The 24,166-nt window shown below is 38.5% G+C and overlaps 1 protein-coding gene across 1 annotated transcript in view; it reads right to left on the bottom strand.

Annotated features, from left to right (window-relative positions):
• Positions 1-5,776: 5,776 nt before the first annotated feature.
• Positions 5,777-24,166, bottom strand: part of SLC15A2 (solute carrier family 15 member 2) — a 31,145-nt gene continuing 12,755 nt past the window's right edge. The window contains exons 8-22 of the mRNA XM_036242821.1: positions 21,283-21,365; positions 20,483-20,569; positions 20,230-20,319; positions 20,093-20,137; positions 19,050-19,082; positions 17,700-17,788; positions 16,284-16,365; positions 15,575-15,709; positions 14,960-15,124; positions 14,758-14,804; positions 12,775-12,885; positions 12,018-12,114; positions 7,836-7,982; positions 7,113-7,217; positions 5,777-6,780 (exon numbers count right to left, since the gene is read on the bottom strand). Coding sequence (XP_036098714.1) covers positions 6,604-6,780; positions 7,113-7,217; positions 7,836-7,982; positions 12,018-12,114; positions 12,775-12,885; positions 14,758-14,804; positions 14,960-15,124; positions 15,575-15,709; positions 16,284-16,365; positions 17,700-17,788; positions 19,050-19,082; positions 20,093-20,137; positions 20,230-20,319; positions 20,483-20,569; positions 21,283-21,365 — 1,493 coding nt within the window. The 3' untranslated portion in view covers positions 5,777-6,603. The remainder of the gene's footprint in view (positions 6,781-7,112; positions 7,218-7,835; positions 7,983-12,017; positions 12,115-12,774; positions 12,886-14,757; positions 14,805-14,959; positions 15,125-15,574; positions 15,710-16,283; positions 16,366-17,699; positions 17,789-19,049; positions 19,083-20,092; positions 20,138-20,229; positions 20,320-20,482; positions 20,570-21,282; positions 21,366-24,166) is intronic.

Raw genomic sequence — 24,166 nt, forward strand, 5'->3', positions numbered from 1 at the left:
AGTCGAAGCACAAAGCGGTGAGGGAAACTGTACATTGTAATTAAACTTAAAAAAACTAACAGAAGAAAAATCTTGAAAGCAGTTACAGAGAAAGGATGCATTGTTTACAACAGAAACATGGTTCAAATGTCAGCAATTTTTTGATGTGATAATTTATTGATTATACAAAGTGATTGCATTCAGCACACACAGCTCAAATCCTGCAGCAGTAGCAGCGCCATGTCCTGGACAGCAAAATTTTAATCTGAAACCATGGCGGCCAGAAGGAAGTGGCAAACATTTTCTACATGCTGAAAGAAAGGAACTGTTAACCCTAGTTACATATCCAGGGAAAATATACTTCAGGAATGAAGGGGGGAAAAGCATTCTCAGATGAAGGAAAACTAAGAAATGTCACCAGCAGACCTACCAGTAAAGAACGGCTTAAGGAAGTTCTTTAAACAGAAAGAAAATAATAACAAAAGAAGGCTTGGGATTTCAGTAAAGAAAAAACAATGGAATGGAAATTTCAGAACTCCCCTCTGGCTCTCTTTTTCCCCAGCTCTCCCTTTAAAATATTTGGCTGGTCTCGGCTGCTTCAACTGTAAAGCTGACCACGACCACATTGCTGATGATTGTTGTTGTTTTCAGCAACACCCAAGCATAGAGCTTTTCTGAGGTGCTCCAGGTCAGGTCAACTTCCTCCAGCAGCTACAAGTCCTCACAACTACCTTACCACAGAGCTAGCACATGGAGAGAAAAAAAAAAAGGATGAAAAATACATAGAAAATAACATAATAAACATAAAGAATAACAAAAAACATTCTAATTTGCATGTCACTGGAATCCCAGACAGAGAAAGAAAGAGACAGGAAGGTAAGGAGGGGAAGGTAGGAGAGGAAGAGGGAGAGGGGGAGGGGAAAGAGGAGATGAAGAGAAAGAGAGACTTGGAAGGCTCGAACTGGTAAAGATGCCAACTCTCCCCAAACTGACCTATAGATGCAATAAAATCCTGATTAAGATCTCAACAGATCTCTGTGTGTAGGTGTGTGCAATTTGACGAAGGCCATTGGCAGGAATGAGCCTAGGTGAAGGCCAGGTCAGATGGCCTTGTTGAGGAGTTGGAAGTTTGTCTTTAGAGTAAATAGGGAGCAATAAAGGGTTTTTAAGCAGGAGAGCAATATGAGTTGCATTGTAAGAAAGATGATATTGCCAAGAATGTAGGAAAAAATTGGAGGCACAAAGTAAACTTAAAAGGCTGTTGTAGTACTTTAGAGACATGGTGATGGCTTTAACTGGTCTAGTGGAAGTGAGGAAGGAAAGAAGTGGGCAGATTGGAAACATGTAAGGACCTACTTGTTCGTCTTTCCGGTTGTCCAGGTATCTGTAGAACTCTCTTCCAACATCATATTTCATATGAATCAATGTTTTTTTCTATCAGCCTTTTTCTCTGTCTGAGTTTCATATCTGTTCATAATAATTGGGAATACAAGGGTGTGGATCATCTTAACCTTGGTCTCTAATGACACATCTTAGCGACCTTGGTGATCATTTCTAATTCTTCTATTGGTGTCCTTCTGAGCCTCAGCCTTCTCTTGATTTCTTGGCTGCAGTCTCCAAGTGAATAGATGACTGAACTAAGGTAAGAAAAATCTTTAACAGCGTCAGTCTTTGTTGTCTGTATTAAAGTTCTGTATTTCTTCTGTAATCATAATTTTTGTCTTCTTGATGTTCCCATTCAGTCCTGCTTTGGCACTCTTTACTATACACAAATCAGGTTACTCATTATTTCCCCCAGTGTTTTGTTTTCCTGCCTCTTCACATTTACTTGTGATGGACTCTCTACCTGGAATGCTCTCTTGCCCCTTGCCTCCACGTGCAGATTCTAGTCACCTTCAAGGTCAGTAGGTCAGTGCTGTCTACTCCGTGTTTACTTCATGAATTCTTTCCCATGGCCAGATGTATTCTCTCCTTTCTACAAACTTTTATAACATTTTGTAATTTCCTGGGCATAGGTCACATTCTATCTTCAGTATGCAGGATTGAAATAATGCATGTGAAAAGTCAGGTGCTTAACAAACAAAAATTATTTAACTATTTTTTATTTAAATGATAGCTATTTATATACATGCCTTATTTTCCTTCTTTAGACTCCTTAAAAACAGAGACTCTTTTTATTTATACCCATTTAATTCTCCCATAATTTCTGACATAATGTCTTGTAGGTGTGTGTGTGTGTGGATGTGTGTGTTTAAAGGCCCATTAAACTGAATTAAATTGTGGAAGCAAAAGGATTCAGGAAAACTTATATTGAAATTACCAGTCCTGACCTGGTAGCTTGGTTGGTTAGAGCATTTTCCCAATGCACCAAGGTTTCAGGTTCGATCCCTGGTCAGGGCACATACCAGATCATCCAATGAATGCATAAATAAATGGAACAAAAAATCCATCTGTCTCTCTCTCTCTCTCTCAAATCAATACATAACATAAAAAAAAAAAAAAGAAATTATCAGAACCCAGGTTTACTAATAGGAGTATGTGCTTCCTTTAGGTCAAAGATTATTTTTTTCATGTTAGTTTTATCTAATTGTAATCAAGAATGTATCCTCTACATTAAATCACATTCTCCTGGTTTTCCTCTTACTTCAGAGGTCACCCTTTCTTATCATCTTTGCTGGATCCTCTTCTTCTTCTGTGGGAGACATTTTGCATGGCGTCAATTTTGTTATAATCTGCTCTGCCATCGCCTGCCCCAAGGCAGGATATCTCTGCATTCTGCATTTCTTTATCTCTGTATTTTGCATTTCTTTAAGTAACCATTTACTCATCAGCCAGTCTTTACTGACCTTTTGTTCCTTTTGTACTATTTCCTAGAATTGCTTCGGGCAAGCCTGGTGCTTGGCAACAGGCACTTCTTACCCTATATATTGTGTGAATTACCCCTGAATAAACGAGACTTGATCAGAATCCTGTCTTGTCTCCATTTCTCGTGTCCCTTGTTCCTCCTCATCCTCACTCCCCCTCTAGAGTCCTCGTTGCTCGACCTGCGGGACGGGTCATTCTTCTAGACCTTTAATGTTGGAAAACCTCTTCTCCATATACATTCACTTTCCAGGATATCACATCCAGTGGCATGGTTTTAAATACCATCTCTACACTGATGACTCTCAATTGAACTCTTAACTGAACTTCAGACTCATGAAATTACCAGCTCAACATCTCCAATCTGATAACTAATTGCTATCTGAAGCTTAACATTCATAAAACAATACTATAAGTTACTTTACACCCCAAACCTATTCTTACCCTAGTCTTCCCTACTCCCAGAAACTTGTACCATCATCCATCCTCTTTACTGAAGCCCCAAATCTAAGAGTCAGGATCCCAATTTCTTTCCTTCAAACTATATATAAACTATACTTAAATCATGACAGTCCTACCTTTGAGTTAGATTCCAACACATCCCCTCATCCCCACATCTACTGCTGCCACCTTGTCCAGCTAAGAACCAGCTTTTGCCAGGACTATTATAAAAATCTCCTAATTGGCTAACTGGACATCCTTTCTTCCTCTCTACAGACAGTTCTTTACTCAGCAGTCAGAGTAAGCTTAAAAGGAGAATCAGAGTATGTTTCTCCTGTGTTCTAAACCTCCAATGTTTCACATCTCACTTAGCATAACATCAAATGTCTTACCATGGTCACAAGCTCCACATGATCTGGTCTCTAGCTTCTTCTGACTGCATCCACTACCTCTTCACACCTTACTTACTCCAGATCTGTCACAGTGTCCTTGCTCATCTTCAATATACCATTACTTCTTCAAGGCCTTTGCACTCTCTACAATCTTGACAGTCAGTCAAGTGAGGTAACTTTGCAAACAGGTATAGATTATTCATCTTTGTTTTTCCAACACCTAACTTAGTGAATGGCATACAGTAGAACTCAAAAGTGAATTTGGATAAACAATAGCTCTCTTTAAAAAAACTGGAGATATTAGCTGACCATATGGGTAGGATATAAGCCTTCATTGTGATATAATTTCCCCAAACATCTAGTGTTACCTAAGGCTGTATTAAAAAATGTGTATTGTTTGGAGAAAGGCAGATTCTAGTTCTTCTAGTCAGACCACTTCTGGAATGTTGTATTTGGCTCCAGGTATAACATATTAAGAAGGATTCTGATCCACTGATGCATTTCAGACAAAGGATATTTTTCAGAAGAGGAAAAACAGTAGTGAAAGAATAGATAGACCATGCCCTGTGAGGAACCATTGAAAAAACTGAGAATCTTTAGCCTGGAGAATACTAACTTGATAATTGGGGAGGAAATGCGAAAGTTCTCCCCAAATAGCAAACAGTCTGCCACATGAAAGAAGGGGTTGTACTTATTCTTGTTAGCTAGAAAGGAAAGAACCAATGGGGTAGGAGGTTTCAGAGAAGAAACTGTCATTCGGCATAAATAAGAATTGCCTACCAGTTTCCCCCAAACTCGTATTCTGCAGAACACTACACTATCTGGGGCTATACAATGTTTCCTGTGTTTTTACTGCAGGATTTCTCAGAAATTTTAATATACAAATATGAAGAAGATATAATATGCTCCATTCCCAAATTTGTTTGTCCATAGAAACTTTTATTCACAGAGCACTGTTAACTCCTCTTCAAACAATATTGCATTGACCAGATTGAGTTAAAGCTGCTCTGGTTCACATCAAGATATCTGGGGAAACTGGATGGTGCTGCTGTCTCTTTAGTACTTCTGAAACCTTGGGCACTGAAACTAAAGTATATCATGTTTGGGAAACCAGAGCAACTTCTCTTACTTGTTATGTTTACAGTGTGGGATGCAACATAGTTCTAAATGAGAATAATGGAGCAAAACCAATGAAAATGAGGCTCTGTAGTATAGTGGTTCTGAACTTTTTCCCCCAGCAATACATTATAATGACTTTCCTATGTCTGCCCAAGGATTCATTTATTGTGTGCAAGGTAGTTGTTCACAGGATCTGAGGCCCGGTGCAAATCGATAAGAATGGCTCTCACCTTTGCCTCGCTTGCACAACTCCTACCCTACTCCGGGAACTGTTTGCCTAAAGCTCTTTCACAGAGACCCCCGCCCCGTTCCGCCCCATTCCAGGGACTGCTTGCCCTTATCTCATTCCCATGAATCTTTTGTCCCCAAGGCTGCACCCAGGCAAAGGCCCCCATGTGTTAAACCGCAGGGCCAAACCCTAACGGACAAATTCCAGCTGCAACAGGCAGATATAAAAGACACAAGCCCCTACATTGAGCGCAGCTTCTCGGACTCCTGTCCCCCGAGTCGGTGAACCCGCCCGGAGTGTACCCAATAAACCTGAACCTGTTTTTATCTAATTTGTTGGCCTCTCTGGTTTGTTTTCCCTTCGCGGTGGCTGCTAAATTTCTAACAGTAGTGTTTCTCACCTTCTTGTTTAACACAAAAACAAAAAACTCTCATGTTCTCCCCCTACCCTCCAGATTGTGATAGGACCCTCATATGGAACCATGCCTCTCCACAGAGCTCGCCATTTTAGAAGCTCAAACCTAGAGTATTAATGTGACTGTTTTTTTAATAAGCAAGAATTCCCAAGCCTAAATGAAAAAAAAAAAAAGGTTTTTAAAAACTGTGAGGAAAGTAAGGCAAAAAAATTATCAAAGTGAAGCCACTTATTTGAGGCTGAAGGGAGTAATAATAAAAAAGGAAGATGGATTCATAAAAATATTGCTGTTATTAAATGTTTGTTGCAACAAGCAAGATACGATGTACTAACAACATTGAGAAGACAGGGTTTCGAAATGGTAATTAGTGTCTATACAACTGTCCACACAAGAGCATAAACCAGGGCTGAAACATTGTCGTTCATAAGAATGTGCACTGCAGAAGAAGGGTTCATCAGGATTTCAACAATTTATATCCATTCTTGTTTTCCAGAATCATATTTACCAATGTTTACTATCTTTAATTTGATTTTCAAAGATCTGTCAGTCTTGAGAAAGAAGTGGTTGGGTTAGTAGATAAAACACTGTAATTATAAGAAAGATATATCTTCTCCTGTGTTAAAAAAAAACAAACTCATTCTGTTATTCTGTACTGAAAAATTTACTAAGGTTTTATCAAACTTGGATAGCTGATAAGCCAGCCCCTGGACCAGATCATACCAGACGTACCAATACTAAAGGTCCTTGTGAATAATTCAATTACATTGCTTATGAAGAAACCTGAAATACCATTTGTCTGTTATTCTGCAAATTTGCCCCTAAATCAGCACTTCAAAAAGTGGGGTCATCAGTTCTAAATAGAAGGTAAAGAAATTCTCACAAAATTTTGCATACCTATAGAGACTAATCTCAATTATGCATTTGTGTTTTCATGGCCATTTGGAGACACCAGGCCAGCTTTACCAACACCACACAAGGTTTACTGAGTTCACTGATAGATGAGGAGATGTAGAGTACAGAACTGCCTGGAGAAAAGTGGAAGAGACCAGCTCAGATATAATGCCACCTCTCTCCCCTAACCAAAAAGGAGGAAAAAAATGCTTGAAGTTCAGTGATGGCCAAGACCAGAGTCAGGAATCTGGGCCTGGGCAGAGTCCCAGGAGTCATTAGAGCATTGTGTTCTTGGTCTCCAGGTTGATTGTGTTCTCTTGAATACAGGGAATCTGCTTCTCCGCTGGCTCCTGAATATCCTCTGACTTTAGAGAAACATAGTAGTAGCCCATGATGGAGAAGATCAGGCAGACCAGCAGCAGGAAACAGGAAAACAAAACGAATTCAGCCCACTGCAGGAAGAAATATACATAAGAAAAAAATATGGAGAAACGTGAAACTGAAGGGAATCTTCAAATGATGAGAACTGGGGAGCAGATTGACCCAGGCTCAGCATTTAGGCAGAGGTTTGCTAGAAGACTGGTTCACTGACCTTTCCTCACATGGGCATTTGATAGCTATTATTGATACTTACATATGTCTGCTTTCCTAGCAAAGTCTGTGTGCATCTAATCCATCTCATATGGGGAATGTAGGAGGCAGAGGGATGTGGGAAGAGGAAAGAGAGGAATTTGAAGGGGAAAACTTGGGTAGGCACCAGCTCCTCTTTCTCTCAGATCCATACCTGTACCAGGCCACTGAACTGTGCCACAGCAAGCACAATGAAATTGCCAACTCCAATCGTCAGCAACCAGGCTGCTTGGAGTACAGATTTCATGCTAGAGGGAGCCTAGAGAGGACACAAGTTTGTCAGTAAACAAAATCCCTACACCACCCTCATGCCCCATGCACTTATCCAGAAACTTCTTTCACAAAAGTTTCCAGATTCAAACTTTCCCCACTGAGTTCAGCAATCACATTGATTCAGGGGGGTGTTAATAATGTTAACAATAATAACAGGATGGAGTTCTAACTAACTGAATATTTTAACTCATTGTATTACATAATCCTTATTACAATCCTAGAGATATTTTACTATATTGTATTGGTATTCTTATTTTATACATAAAGAAAAATAGTATTAGAGAAATGATAATTCACTTGCTCAAGATTACACAATGGGTTGTACAGACAAAGTGTGAACATAGACAGTTGGACTCCACAGCCCTTATTCTTAATTTTTAAGTATCCTTTCCTAGATATTAAATATTATCGGCTTCTATGCCGTACTTCCATGATCCTGGGAATCAAGATGACTCTCTGTACAGGGTCATGTATAAGGAATCTCAGGCAAAAATATATGAAGGCCTTAGCCAAGTCACATACCTATTTAAGGCAGTGCTAGAATTAAAATTCACCACCCTCTAAGCAATATCTCCACCTCCACTTTCCACTTGCAAACACCTACCTGAGAATAAGAAAACTCGAGTCCTGTGACAGAGAACATGACCTCCCCAGCTGAAACAAGCACATATTGTGGTAGCTGCCATGCAATGGATACTTTGTTGGCTGGAATGTCTTCTGTCTTCCAGGCCTGAGGACCCTGACTGGTGCTCTTAGTGAGGGAAAGAAAGAAATAGGTTTGTCAGTAGTTTTAAGTAAATATTCCTTACCTACAGCATTCTATGATCTTATATCTATCCCCCTTTATATTTTCATCCTTCAAGAGATTGAGCAATTTCTACACAATTTCAGTTTTTTGACATTCCTTTTGGTAACACTACACTCACTTGCCTGACTTTGGATACCGTTATTAACAGAGTCCTTAAATAGCAAAATCTTTTTATATTTATAGTTAGGATTACCAACATTTTGACACATTGGGTATTTTGATCCTAGCCAAAATCTTAAATATAAAATGGCATCTGAATTATAAAAACACAATGAATTTTTACATAGCATGTTCTTGAGAAACATTTAATTCCTTCTCTATTTTCTATGTAAGTATGATTAAATTGTTTTTAACATTTTTCTATTAAAATTTTTATTTTATTAATTTTGTCAGAATAAATTATTTTCTTGGTAACCTTTACATTGATAATTTTATTGATAAATCTAAAAAACCCATATCAAATACCACCTGCTATTTTGAATTTCACTTGCTGGCTATTATTATTATTATTATTGGCCATTGTTTTTATTTTTTTTAATTTTTAAAAATTTTTTATTTTTTTCTCCTCACCTTAGGACATTTTTCCATTTTTTGTTCAGGTAGAGTGGGAAGGATAGAGAGGAAGAGAGAAAGAGAGAGAAACATCGACGTGAAAGGGACACATCGAGTGGCTGCCACCCGCACAAACAACCAGGGCCAGGGACAAACTGCAACTGAGGTACGCACCCTTAGCGGGAACTGAACCTGGGTCTCTCTGCACCACAGGTTGACGCTCTAACCACTGAGCCAAACCGGCCAGGGCTGGCCATTGTTTTTTTAACGTAAATCTTACATACTGACATTCTGTAAAATTTTGGTCAAAAGGAATTTTTTAGGGTTAACTTTTTGTTATTAATGTTACCAAATACACATGATTCTACAATTTCTTTTCTAAAACTACTTTTACTATATGCAGGCTTTTAGCTATGGTTGGTTTTATATAGATTATGTCTACTAATATTTGTTATAAATAGAATGACATTTTAAAAATTGTATATATTTCTTGGAATAAAACCATTCTTAGGTAGTAGATAATATCTGGATATATAATGAGATAAAATGGCAGAGATAAAATCAAGGTCAAAAGTCCTTCAAATAAAAAATCTTTAATGTCCAAATGCAATTGATTCTCTAAGTCAAAGGGCCATTGGGTTCAAAATAGTAAGGTAAATATTGCTTTTGTTGATACTGTGAATAATACGTGGGTATATATTTGGGTTTTCTCAGCCTGAGAGAAAAGACCTGAGATTCTAAATCAAGGCCACATACTCAAATAGCCATAGGCAAGTGATTAAGTAAATGCAGCTGGTTGCATGGAAATGAGGGGACTAGGTGCTGGATAGCACAGGCACCATTTATAGGGTACAACCATCACAGCACCAGCCAACTGATATGGTAATTCATGTTACAAAATCTTCTACTATTGTTTTTAAGAAATATTATGAATCCATCCCTGGCCGGTTTAGCTCAGCGGTAGAGTGTCGGCCTGTGGTCCAGAGAGACCTGGGTTTGGTTCCCGCTAAGGGCATGTACCTCAGTTGCAGTTTGTCTCTGGCTCTGGTTGGGTCGTGAGGGTGGCAACCACTCGAATTGTCCCTTTCACGTCGATGTTTTTTTTTTTCTCTCTCTCTCTTCCCCTCCCACTCTATCTGAACAAAAAATGGAAAAATGTCCTCGGGTGAGGATAAAAAAAGAAATGTTATGAATCTAGCTTCTTAGGTGAAATCTCTTGAATTTTAAATATTGTCAATTAATAATAATTATTGTGGTCAATACTATGCAGACCAAACAAATAAGGACTAGGGAAGAACTGGGCCCCCAGACCTCCAGCTTATGATCTCAACTCTAGATGCTAATTAGATCCTGGCATTTAGAAACAACATACATGGCCTCTATCTTGAGCAGCATATGAGAGGACAAACAAAAAATGGAGTAACACCAGGAATGCAAGTGTTATGGGTGTGATTGTGTCCCCCTAAAACTCATATGTTGAAGTCCAAATCCCTAGTACCTGAGAATGTGACCTTATTTGTACATAGGGTTGTTGCAGAATGATTAGTCAAGTTAAAATGAGGTCATTAGAGTGGGCCCTAATGCAATATGACTGGTGTCCTCTTAAAAAAGGAGAAATGTGGACATGGAGTTCTCCCTGTATAAACAAGCATCCTTGTGAAGATAAAGGCAGAAGTTATTCTTCTGCATACCTAGGAACACCAAATATTTCTAGAAAACCACTAGAAGCTAGAGGAAAGGTATGAAAGATTCTTCCTCACAGCCTTCATAAAGACCCAACCCTACCAACACCTTGATCTTGGACTTCTAGCTTTCATGACTCTAAGATAATAAATTTCTCTTATTTAAGCCACTCAGCTTGTGGTACTTTATTACAACAACCCTGAAAACAAATACAGCTTGATGGGGTTAACATCTGAAAATCAATTTATACCATATCAATGAAATAAAGGATGAAAACCACATGGCTATCTCAATAAACATAGAAAAAGGATTTGACAAAATACAACCCACTTCATGGAAAAAAAATTTTTAAAGATAAAAAATTTAAAAATCTCAACAAGCCCATCCAGTGTGGCTCAGTGGATTGAGCATCATTCTATGGATTGAGAGGTCCTGGTTCAATTCCCAGTCAGGGCACATGCCTGGGTTGTAGTCTCAATCCCCTGTAGAGAGCATGCAGGAGGCAGTCAATTGATGTGTCTCTCTCTCTCCCACTTCCTCTCTCTTTTTTTTTATAAAAAGAAATCAACTAAAAAAATAAGTTTCAATAAACTGGGAATAGAAGTGAACTTAACCTAACAAGTTTCATCTATAGAAAACCCACAGCTAACATAGTTGATAAAAGGCTGAATTCTTTCCCCTTCTAAGAAGATGTCTGCTCTCACCTTTCTATTCAGCATTGTATTGGGAAGATCAAGACAGAACAATGAGTCAAAAAAAAGGAAGGAGGGAGGGAGGGTAGGAAAGAAGGGAGGAAGGAAGGAAAGAAGAAAAAAAAGGAAGACAAATGATTGTCTTGGACTAATGGGTTCAGGAGGAAATGGGGAGTGACTGCTAATGGGTATGGAGTTTATTTTTGTAATGATGATGTTCTAAAATTGTATAACTCTGTGAATATTAAAAACTACTAAATATATATTATTGAGAAAATATTATCTATTGAATATGTTGATATATTTAAAACCACTGTACACTTTAAGTGGGTGAACTATATGATATGTGAATTATATCTCAATTAAGCTGTAATAAAAATGGCACACCAAATATATCAGATTATTAAATTAATTAAGTAAAATTTAACGGATTATTCTCATCATACCTTTGAAATGTTCCCTCTTTTTCTTATTCTCTCTTTTTTATATTTAATACAATGGAAGAAGTAATTAAATAAAATTCGAATCAAGACTGACATTAAAATTAAAATTCAGAGGAACCCTTCCCTAATTGCTGAGACAATTGCTTTTGATGGACCACAGGTAACTGATCCCTCAAACTTTGTGTAGAGATTGACATTTGCTACAAGTCTTGGTATTTCAGATTGTGATATGCTAGTAGATCAATTTTCAGGGCACTAGAAGATTTACATGTGGAGCCAGTCAAAAATACATAAATTACCTTTGTGTTCTTGGGGCCATAATGAGACTGAAGGAGACCATGTCACCTGATAGCAATGACTCAAGATAAATTGTCTTCCATTCCCCCAGACCCTGTGCCTGTTGCCATTGTTATCTGTTTTAACATCCCCTATGGAGATTTCAGTAGTAAAATCACTAGAATCTATCATCTTAGTAGAATCTATCACCATACTAGAAATAAGTATATGATCCTGTCTTGCCACAAAATCTTCTTTGGACTCCAAGATAGACACAGATATAGATACAGATATATGGAAGGAGAGCGCAGGGGTGGCCATGAGCTACTTACATTAGTAATAACAAACAGATAAGCTGCACCAAAGTCTAGTAGACCCAAATTCAGTAAAAAGTCATCATCTTTTGTTTTACAATGCACTGCAGGGTATCTGGAACAGAAGGAGTTTAGATTAGAATAAACATCACAGCTTAGAAAAGCACTCCCATTACCACAGGAAAAAGTGATCTCATCTCTTTATTGATGGTGAATTGAGCAGTGAAGCCACCACATTTCTCTTAAAGAGAAGAGTCTCGAGGAGTAAATTATTTTCATGCCAGGTTTTTCTGCCCCTGGATCTAAGCTTTTCATTGTCTGTTGAGTTGTTTTTTTTTTAAAACTTAAACCTAAATAAAGAAGGCACAAATCATTTTTTGTGGACTTCAGGCCCTAATTCTTCTCATCTAAGTTTTATGCATTTTTCTCAGCATAACACAGTGAACCCGAAAGGATAAGCCTGAAGTGATGATGTGCCAGTAGGCAGTACCAAAGGATAAGAGTGGGAGCCCATAATCAACTTTGCAAACCTCCCAGACATGGGCCTTATTAACTACACAGTATGACCTTCACAGCAATCATGATCTCCATATATCTGTGCAGAGAAAGATGAGACTGAGGGAAGGAGGCAAGGGTAGAAAAAGAGCTAGAGTCTGTGTATACTCAAAATTAGCTATACCTACTATCTTGATATACCCCCATCTATGTGCAAAGAAAATATTTTTAAAAGGTGTTGATAAAAGTAAAATGTCCAAAGGGCAATGAATGTTCTTACTCTCCTATTTGTACAGTTCTGTAAGCAGACACATCATAGTCTTCACCAACAGTGAGGGCGATATCTGTACCCAGGTTGATGCTGACCTCTTTATGCAAAGTGTTAACAAACCTAAGGGTAGAGACATTGTTACAGAGGAGATAAACTTTCCCAAACAAAGACACATGATAAAAGGGTAGGGGCCCTCTTGTTTTATTTGCCACTATATCCCAGTGCTTAGAACAGTGCCTGGTACATAAAAGGTACATCATGGTGGATAAAAAGCTGTGGTACATGTACACAATGGAACACTATGCCGCTGTAAGAGAGAAAGATCTCTTATCTTTTGAGATGACATGAAGGGACCTGGAGAGTATTATCCTGAGCGAAACAAGCCAATCAGAGAAAGACAAATATCACATGATCTCACCTATTTGTGTAATATAGTGAACAAAACAAGCTGATGAACAAAATAGACCCAGAGACATAGAAGTAGGGTACAGATTGACAAACCTCAGAAGAAGGGGCTGGGGGTGGGGTAGAGATAAACCATAGAACTTATATGCATGTATGTATAACCATGGACATAGACAACAATGCTGGGGATGATGTGGGCAGGGGGAGGGGATCAGGAGGAGGGTGTCAATGGGGAAAAAAGGAGAAACATCTGTAACAAAAATTAAAAAACTAAAAAACTAAAAAATAAATAAAATGTACATCATGTATATTGTTAATTGAATAACTGAATCAACTCAAATGTAAAAAGTAATCAGTAGTCTTAGCTGTCCCTAACTTTCTCCTTCCTGAGGTATTAGCTTTCTATCTGCCATAGCCTCACCTGATCTCTAACTGGATGGACACTCATGATCACCATGGCAGTCTGAGTTTCCTCACTAATATAACTTAGGTGCACCCAATTACTTTCCCTCTTATAATGAGAATTCACTAATTGATTCTCCATTAATAAAAATGATTATGTACATATAAATATATAGCAGTATTTATATAAAACTGGTATTTTATCCTCTTATTAATGAAGTCTGATTTAACTTAGCAAACTCAGATTCCCAGCCCATAACAGATCATCATTGTTTTGGGTCTGCAGATAATCCTGGACCCTTCCAGAATGATCTTTCTAGTCTTCTGAATCTAGGCCCTTAAACTGTCTCCTCAGTATGGGTTTTTGGTACATTTCCATTTTGTTAGCTTTTGCCTTTGTCTTTGGCCCATGGGAAAGAAAGGGCAGGTGCCCTCTAGAATCTTTAATGTTGATTTCTGGACTTTAGATAATCCTGCCCTGATCTATAAATTTCCCCTTCCACTCTTTCTGGAGGTTCCTATGGTTCTCCAACCCAGGGAAGTCCCAGCAACTCTTAACAACAACCACCTAATCTTGACCAGAGGCATGGACATCTGTCTATTTCATGTCAGATACCTGCCACAGAAAGCAGGTGACCTCTTTGGTGCTCCATCTCTGTAACTGTCCCAGGCTGTCTGACAAGACCTTCAGCCTTTTCTGAATTCACAACCAAATCTTTCGACACCAAACGTATTACCTTTTTTATACCATGATGTCTCTACAAGTTTAAAATAAAAACTATACTTTAAAAAGACAGTAAAAAGAGATATTCAACTACCAATAATGTAGCATTATTTGCTTACTTCTAAATTTCTCTCTGGTCATCAGAGAGAGGAAAGTACTGAGTTATTTTCCTGGGAACAAAATAAGTAGATAAAATATAGTCGAGGAAATGTATGCCTCAGAGCACTGGGGCATACACTGATACAGGGTCATCTTTGAATACCACATGGGAAAGCAAGCAAGCCTATCTGCTCTGTGTCCTGGAAAATGCCTTCTGTCACTCATGCCCCTGACATTCCAGGAGAGAGAATCCCTGTACAAGACAATTAGAATGTTAGGCCTCATCACTGGAAGCCCACGGATCAGAAGAGACCCAAGATTCATGAGAACAGAGTGGCCTCAGATTTCCTTGACATCCAAACCTCACAGCTGACATCCCATTGGTCGTTATGTTTTCTGCATCCTTCACCTTAAATAGAGGAAAGTAAAAATCAGTTATAGTTGACAACAGGGAACCAATAATCAGAAAATTTTATCATTAGACATAACCTTGATAAGATATTGATGATCCAGTCATCATACTCTAAGATAACAATTTGGAACCAAGGCCATTTCTTAACTTACCATCATGCTGGAAATACTTTCCCCATCTTCTCGAATGATCAGACTGTACCATTTCTTCTCCTCTACAGAATGCTCAGTGTAGACAGACAAATTGTGATATTTCAGGTGGAAGTGAAAATCTTGGCTTTTTGTCTTTAGGTGGAGTTTGGAATAGTGTGGCATTTTCTATAGAATAAAAAACCTGTCACACTCATCTTCTACCCCATTTTGGACATCATTATCTTATAGCATCCCAGGGCGAGTGATCTCATTGGATACTTTCAACATTATTCATTAAGCTAGTAATCCCCATTTTTAGGAATGTATCATAGAAGTAATTAGAGGCATGCATAAATGTTTATGAGTAAGGATATTCATTGTAGGATTATATGCTATAATATTTATCATTACAATTGCTTCTGACTTAAAAATTATTGCCATTTTACAGATGCTGAAACTGAAGTTTAGAGAGAAAATAACTTGTTCAGGGTCCTATAGCTAGGGAGTGGCAGAATCAGAAATCGGATTGGGGCACTTTGGCTCCACAAATGCATGCTCTTAGCCACTATACTGTGCTGCTGCTGCTTTGGTGCATAATTGTAATGTGTTTCTAATCCATTCAAGTTCATATCTCACCTGAAAGGATTTGATGGACTCTGGAAACAAGGAATTGTTTTCATCTCCCAGCACTGTCACCTTCACCTCATCATCTGCCAGATTCAAAACTTGTAGGAAAATCTCTTGGGGGCCTGGCTGGGGTTGGGCCTTTTCCTTAGGACAGAGAACACATATCAGAATCACTAACAAATAACCCTTTGGATACAAAGAGAACAGAAGTCTCAGTCCTATCTCTGACAGCCTAGTCCCTCTAGTCAGGACAGCACAGTTTTCTCCCACTAAATAGCATTTGACTTAGGAAACTGTGAAGACAGTTTAAAGGGGGAAACACCAGCTCGGTGCAGCAAGCATGATTGCCAGGTTACAAACTTCATGCTTTTTGACTCAGCTGAGGCCTCATATCATTCCCAAGAGTGGCCATTCAATCTGTCAAAAGGTATTTGTATGAGTATCTGGTAAGGTATCGTATAAGCTTGTTTCCAAAGAGATGGCTAGATACCTTGGATATCAGTGTTTGGAAATTCCTTGACAATATATGCTGAATCACACAGGTGGGAGATGAGCCTCATTTTGCATTGCTACTTTACTCTGTGTCCACTCATTTATCACAGATATTTATTATGTGCCTTCTTTAAAACAGGCACTGTGCTAGGTCCCAGGGAACCAGAAGAGTGAACACGATAGATAAGGCCCTGCACTCATGGAGCTGAAGATTTATTGAACTCACATTAATTTTTATCTCTACAACTGCCACAACTGCGAATGCCAGGCACGCTAGGATCATACCAACAGCCATTTTCCTGAGTGATCTGCAGAGAAGAGGGAGAGACACTTATATCTAAACTTCTGACTTTAAAGGATAAAATCCAAACTCCCTAGGCCTACCATTAAAGACCTTCCCTGATTTGGCCCCAATTACTTTTCAAAGTATTTCCACTTCACATATCCTTCGTTTTCCCTTTACTTGAGTCACATGAATGGTTCTTTGTAATGCACCATATTTCCTCACATCTAACTTTGTTTATGATGGTTTTTCTATCCATCATGTCATAATAACAAGAATAATAGTAATGCAGCCAGATTAATTGAACATTTACCATATGCCAGGCACTATACATTATTACTTTATTTTCCTCTTGTTTAGAAGTTTTTCTTGACCCTGGCAGCCAAATTCTCTACACTTCCCTGACACTTTGCTCCCTTATTAGGGCACCTAACTTATTTCGCCTTGTGTAATTATTATCTGTGCACACTTTCCACTCCCTTATTAAACAGTAAACTCCTTGAGGGCAAGATTTGTGCTTTTGCTTTTGCATTTGCATCACACTTGGTGCTGGACCCACTAATATTTGCTCAATGAATGAGTAAGTGACAAAAGGCCATTTGAATATAGTAAAGTGCTCATTAAAAAGAAATTGCTATTAAATCAGGGATTAGAAGTCTTTAAAAACTCCTCTGTCAAACTTTACAAAGAATAACACTTCTACAGTCATCCCTCGCCACTTTGCGCTTCGACTTCGCGGCTTCACTCTATCACGGTTTTTCCAGATATAGAGTGAAGCCCCAAAAGTCCAAGCATAAAGTGGTGAGGGACGACTATATATAAATAAATAATCCTACTTCGGGGAAATTTATTTATCGCGGTAGAGTCTGGAACTGATTAACCGCGATAAACGCGGGCTGACTGTATATGGAAAAAGCAGTAAATAGGGACAATTCTATCCCCATTCTTACCAGGTCCCCCTACTTGTTTCATAGGGATAATAGGAGATTTAAAGGAATTAGTTGTTACCAAAGGTATTAGACTTCTTTAAAGAGGCAACATTCAAGAACAAAGCAAGAAGTTGGTTTAGGAGCCCACTCTCACATACTCTTGACTTTCCATGAAACATAGACCTTCCCCTTCAACAATACACAGTTCAGTCAGCAGTAATAGCTTAGACTCTCTACAATAAGAGTTAATTAATACTAATTCTCATCCTCTAGTATTAATGGTGTTTAGTCTAACATGGGTAAACAGAAGCAGAAAAGCGATAAACCAAAACAAATCATCACTAAGTAGAAAAGTACTGACATTGAATCTTTATCAAAGTAGACAAAGACTGGGTTCATCTGGAGCAACAAAGGCATAATGAGCACTTACGAGAAGTTAATTCCGCACTTGGAGACCAGAGGATAAATGACAAGGTCAAACAATGGGATGAAGATAAGAACCAGAAGGGGATTTAGTACCTGTAATACCATGGTAAAAAAGATTAGTTACAAGTGTCCTCCTATCATAAGTGTGAGCATGTACTCTCATTTGCTTTTGCACATTCTCTCTCACATCTGAAGACTTTCATCACACAAAGTACAAAATGATTCCACATCTCTTAGTCCCTTTATACCCAAGACTATTTCTCTTGCTTAGCACTTTAGTTTCCAAATATCTCAAGGAACTAGTTTCACTCTGAGACTGTTTTTCTATCAATCAATTGGGAGTTCCCATTTTCTTTTTTTAAAAATCCTCACCACAGGATATTTTTTCATTGATTTTTAGAGAGAGTGGAAGGGAGGGAGGGAGGGAGGGAGAGAGAGAGAGAGAGAGAGAAAGATCAATGTGAGAGAGACACATCGATTGGTTACATCCTACATGCCCCCTCCAACCAGGGCCTGGGATCAAACCTGCAACACAGGTATGTGCCCTTGACTGGGAATTGAACGTACAACTTTTTGGTCCAAGGGCTGACACTCTAATCACTGAGTCATACTAGCCAGGGCAGGAGTTCCCATTTTCACTTATCATCTTCATTTCCACAGCACAGAGGAAATGGGCATGGCCAGAAGAAACACAGAGAAGGAAGAATTGGGGATTGTTGAACAAGAGGTTCAAAAAAGAACTGTGAGTCACCAATAAACAGAGATTCTGATTTTGTGGCTCACACAACAAAGCCTTTTACTTTCTTTTTTTTTATACTCACCCGGGGACATTTTTGCATTTATCTTGAGATAGAGTGGGAGGGAGAGAAGGAAGAAGAGAGAGAGAGAGAAACATCGACGTGAGAGAGACACATCACCGGCTGCCACCCGCACAACCCCAACTGGGGCCAGGGACAAAGTGCAACCGAGGTATGTGCCCTTAGCAGAAACCGAACCTGGGACTCTCTGTTCCATGGGCTGAAGCTCTAACGGCTGAGCCTAACTGGCCAGGGCAGCCTTCTACTTTCTTTGCCAATATTTCCAACATGCTATCTTGCCATGGAAAAAAAGACCAATTTTTATACTTTGCTCAAAACTCACTCTCCCAGGAGTTGATGTTTAGTCAACTTGCTTATCAGAAGATGTGAAAGACACATATGGGGCTTAAGGATATTATTTTCATCCCTATGCTTAGCACACTCTTCAGCATACAAGAAAAAATAACATCAAATTCTGGTTGGAAATCCTAATACTACAGGTAAAGATATAGACGAGAAAAGAAATAAGTCCCCATGACTATAAAGAAGAGTCTTACCTGCATCTGGTCAGGCTGAAGTACAACAAAACCCTGAAACATTATAATAAATTAAATTCTGAGGTGGCTAAAGACAAGAAAAGCTTAAATCAACTATCTTGGTAATTAGCAGGCAATAAACCTAACTTAAAATTCATCAGGTCTTTAGTTCAGGGCCACTGTCATGCTTATAAGGGTATATGGCAGATGCCCTAAGGCAGAATATTCTTTTCCGTGTACTATGCTTTCCTTAACTTCAGAGAAGAGTCAGTGTGTTTTTATTCATCTCAGTAAGTGCAGCTGTAGGTGGTAATAATGTGAAGGACAAGCTATCATGGTTAGATTGAAGATTCCCACTGACACAGTGTTTCCAAAGTTGTTCTCTAGGGAGTATATAGGGGGACAATCATGGAAAATTCTGGACAGTCAGAGGAAAGAAAAAGGTAAAATTATATTTGGCAGGCTGCAAATAGACTGGCTGATAAAACCCTGACATCGTTCCACCCTAACCTCTTCACAACTGAGATGGTAGAAAAACAAGACAATAATCTAGGAAGTGGAATAATTGAAAGCAGAGATGGAATTTTATGTCAGTTTGCCAAAGAATGGAGATGGAAAAAAGAAAAAATAATGCTTACAACTTTCCTATTTTTCCATGTCCATGTACAAAATATCTCATGTCCAGGTCCTCTGCTGTGGTCCTTGACTGAGAGACGGGGTCAACTGTGCACTATCACTGTTAAATCTGTCTCTTCTGTGCGGGGCAGACTCAAGGGAAAGAAAATAGTCACTATCCCAGGCCTGTATCACTTCATTTGCTATCCTCTCAATACTTTCTTTTAAACCTTTCCCATCCTTATGTTCTTGATTTCTAAAGATAAGATTCTGGTTTTTATTTCTAGACTACATTTCATTACTTTGCCTACTCAGTACTTTTCATGCTAAAGGCACCTCTCTTATGACCTTCAGTCAGTTTTCAGGCAAAAACACAAAGAAATTAATTTTTCCCGAATATAAATTATAAAGAAAATAACAGATTTCTCTGGAAAAGCTCTTCAACTCACCAAATTACAATTCATCTTAGTGGCCTGCAAGGTCCATCGTGAGCCCTGGGGCAGACAGAAGCCATTATGAGAAATCCCTTTTCTGTAAGAGGGAAGTGGCTGGAAGAAGGGGTTGCTTTCAAAAGAATTATTCTTACCTGCTGTTCCAAAAGAGCCCAGAACATGGGCAATGGGATATAAAGGAATAGTATCCTGGTCAGTGTCTTCACATCCCTAATGAGCTGCATCTGCAACAAAAAGTAAAGAAGGAACAGGCTAAATTGCTAGACGTGGTTTCATGCTTGTAGTAGAGGTAGCTCAGTCAGTAAGAGAAGAGGTTAAATGCAGCAGGGTTTGGACATTAGGAAAGATGCTATAGAGGAATAAGGTATTTCCAAAGTTCCAACTTACTGGGTATTTCTCAGCAGCCCAGTCTAGCCAGTGCTGTCGCTTTGGAATGTCCCCAGAACGGTTCTTGAAACGGTTAGAAATAGCAAACTAGGGCAGAGCATAGCCATCAGAAGAGAGACAAAAAGAAACCACCCCCTGCCTTTTTCAGTTCATCATCTCTTCCCTCAAACACACATACTTCAAGTGACTTATTCCAACCCCTTGATTTAATCAGACATTGAATTTCAGAATACTTCAGAAATAATTATATTTACCATTATGTCTTTTTAATTTAATTTAATTTTGTTTCCATCACCATTTATTCCCCCTATACCTTCTTCTACCACCCCCCCAAAAATCACCACACTGTTGTCTATGTCAATTTTTCTTTCCCTTTTTTGCTTAGTCCCTGAGTCCCCCACCCCCCAGCTGTCAGCCTGCTCTGATTGGCTTATTTCACTTAGTATAATATTCTCTGGGTCCATCCATGCTGTTGAAAAGGGTAAAATGTCCTTTTTTACAGCCAAATAGTACTCCATTGTGTAAATATACCAAGTTGTTTTATACTCTCATCTACTGATGAACACTTAAATCTACATTTCAGAAGATTTTTGCCAATTTAAAAAAATGATTAGATTTTTCTTTTTCACTTAATAGTTAAGCAAGGGCCCAGAGGAAGACGGATAATCTCAGTTTGCCAAAAGGCACAGATATAGAATAGAGGTCATAAAGAAAAATTTATACACCTGTTTCCAGGTTTATAGGCATAGCATCTCTTTGTCTTTGATTGAAAAAGTCATATAAACAATTCATAGACTTACCCAGATACATCTGACAACTTGAGTCACTATGTTTCCCTCCGGAGGCATTTTTTTGTACATTTTGCTTCCCATTGAAAACACAACTGCAGTTGACAAACAAAGTTTTTAGGGTCTCATTTAGCACATTCAGTATGCCAATGCTAAGGACAGACTGCTGAAGTGTAGGAGCGACTGGCAGATCATCTTATAAAGGGAGGAAACTCACTTAACATTTTCTGACTTGGGAGTTATAAAATTTATGGGAGCCAAAAAAAAAAAGAGTAAAATGGTCAATTGTTAAAAGAGATATCTGTTGAGACTTTCCTGTAATCACAGAAATGGAAGTCATCTTTGAATTCTCACTCTCCTTTCTCCTTCTTTACATCTGTATATTACCAACGTTCACTGATCCTCTTTCTCCAGTCTGCTGCCTCTTTCCACTACACTCGCTCCAACTCTTATTTAGAACCTCACAGCTTCTGTGGGTTATTAAAATGACCAACACCTAGTTTCTCGATCCCTGGTCTCTTTCTCTTATCTGGTGCCAAATTAAAACTTTCTTTTCAGGACCTACCTAATAAGCCCAAACCTCTGGCATGAAAGACCATCCCCCAAATTCATTATTGTCCTGATGGTTATTATTATTACTATCTATTGAGGGTTTATTATATGCAAAGTGTTGAGCATTTTACATACATGAACTGATTTAAACTGACAACATATGTACTACTCTCTCCATTTTACACATGAAGAAACTGAAGATTAAAGAAATCAAGCAACTATGATATAAGTTACAAAGCTAGAAATTGCCAGAAACTGCACTTTAGACCTGAGGCCTACATGATTCAAAATCTAAGCTCTTAACCATCAGAAAGCATCTTATTCACTTATTCTTGCATTACACATCATGCTAGACTAGGAATAAAGAGAAAAAGAACGTGGCTCCTGTCCACAGTGGAGTTCATTCCAACCTGCCACTTCCCACTTTATGTGTCATTACTCTCCACTAGTATCCTATGTTCTAACTACTATTCATCATTCCTACAAACAATTCTGTTCTGTACTATTTCTGTTCTTAAGCTTATTCTTTTCCTTTAACCCACATCTTTATTCTTTAACCACATTTCCATAGCTAATTACAGGCAAATTTTATTTTCTTACTTTTCCTTTCCCTTTCCAAATAATCAGCAAAAGATACTACTTTTATAATTATAAAGTGCCCCCCCCCCCCAAGTTTATTAAGTTTAGCTACAATCAATTGGAAGACTCCATTTTGCTACCCTCCTAGATATACTTTTTTCCTTAAGGGATTTTCCTGCTCCAGCAAGATGCCTTTCTCAATATCCTTACACATGAGAATGCCTGAGTCACCTTACTTTTACTGACCTTAACTTTTTAATTTCTCCATTCCTCTCAGTCAGATTCTCTCTGCCACCTTTTCTTTATTCATCCTCAGTTTCCCCAATGCTTCTCCAATTAGCACTTTATTTTTATTTTTTATTATTTTAAATATTTTTTCTTTATTGATTTTAGAAAGAGAGGAAAGGAGAGAGAGAGAGAAAGAGAGAGAGGGAGAGAGAGAGAGAGGGAGAGAGAGAAACATTGATGAGAGAGAACATCAACTGGCCACCTCCTACACAGCCCCCACTGGTGATCAGGCCCACAACCTGGGCATGTGTCTTGACTGGAATCGAACCGGCAACCTCTTGGTGCATGGGTGAATGCTGAGCCAAACTGGCTGGGCGAAATAGCACTCTTTACCTACAACAGCCTTCTTATTATTGGTAGAAAAGACAGTTCAGGAAAAGAATGCTAATCTTGGGAGACAAGTGGGCAAATAAAGAGGTATCTAGACAAGCAGAAGATTTTGGACAGCAAATAAATTATTCCTGACCCTAAGAATGATCCTAGAAAGAGGCTGCAAATCTCAGAAATTGTGATCTTAATATGACATTGAAGTGATAAAAGGAAGGCCAGGTAATCAACTCAAAAAGGTCACATTTAAATGTCAAGGCTACTTCTAAAGAAGATGAGTAGTAGGGACCTTGAGTTTCTACTATCTTCTCCCTGTCGACGTAAGACATGTCCAAATTTGTAGGGAATTTTATGTTTATTTGAGCCAAACTGATGAAAATGCTGGGTTGTTTTTCAATAGAGTTCTTTATGTGTTTGAACTGGACATCTTCCAGGGTGGTGTTACTCAAAGACTCACAGTGAGAACAAGTTTCCAGGTCAATGATCGGAAACAATCATGTCCAAGTTTTCCAGTTTCCCATTACATTGTACAAACTAAGCAACCCATACAGCCTCTTTCCTCTTCCATAACTGGCTTCTCAGTGGTGAAGAGAATGCCACTTGATCTAACTTATCCTTATCCAACTCCTCTTATTCTCTTTGCTCAAGAGTAAACTCCTTGGGAGCACTGCAGAGCAGGGCAGAAACAGCTAAACCTAGAATTGACTTTATGAGGCCCAAAGAATTAAAAATGCCTTCCAATTACCAGATGAATTACTATCAGATGAAATAAGCTAGTTTGAGAGAACGAATTATCGTCCTTGCTTCCCCACATATTCTAGAGTAGAACAGTGAATCTAAATCTTGACTACACATTATAATCACCTAGATATTTTAAAATTATAAATGCTTAGGCCCTATTTCATAGAGAAACTGATTTAATTGATCCTACACCAAGCCCAGGGCGCAGTCTTTATTAAAGCTCTCCAGGAATCTTCTTATTAGTTGTGTATCCTTGAGCACTTCTAAAAACAAGTGTTTTTTTACTTCAGTGAATTTATCTGCAATGTTTAGGGAAAACCCGTAAAAGAACACTTACCTAAAAGAGTTAGTGTAAGGAATGGATAGAATAATTTGTGTACATTGCTTACATGATGTTTTACATGTGGCA

Source organism: Molossus molossus, unplaced genomic scaffold (genome assembly GCF_014108415.1).
Source record: "Molossus molossus isolate mMolMol1 unplaced genomic scaffold, mMolMol1.p scaffold_m16_p_5, whole genome shotgun sequence".
NCBI classification, from domain to species: Eukaryota; Metazoa; Chordata; class Mammalia; order Chiroptera; family Molossidae; genus Molossus; species Molossus molossus.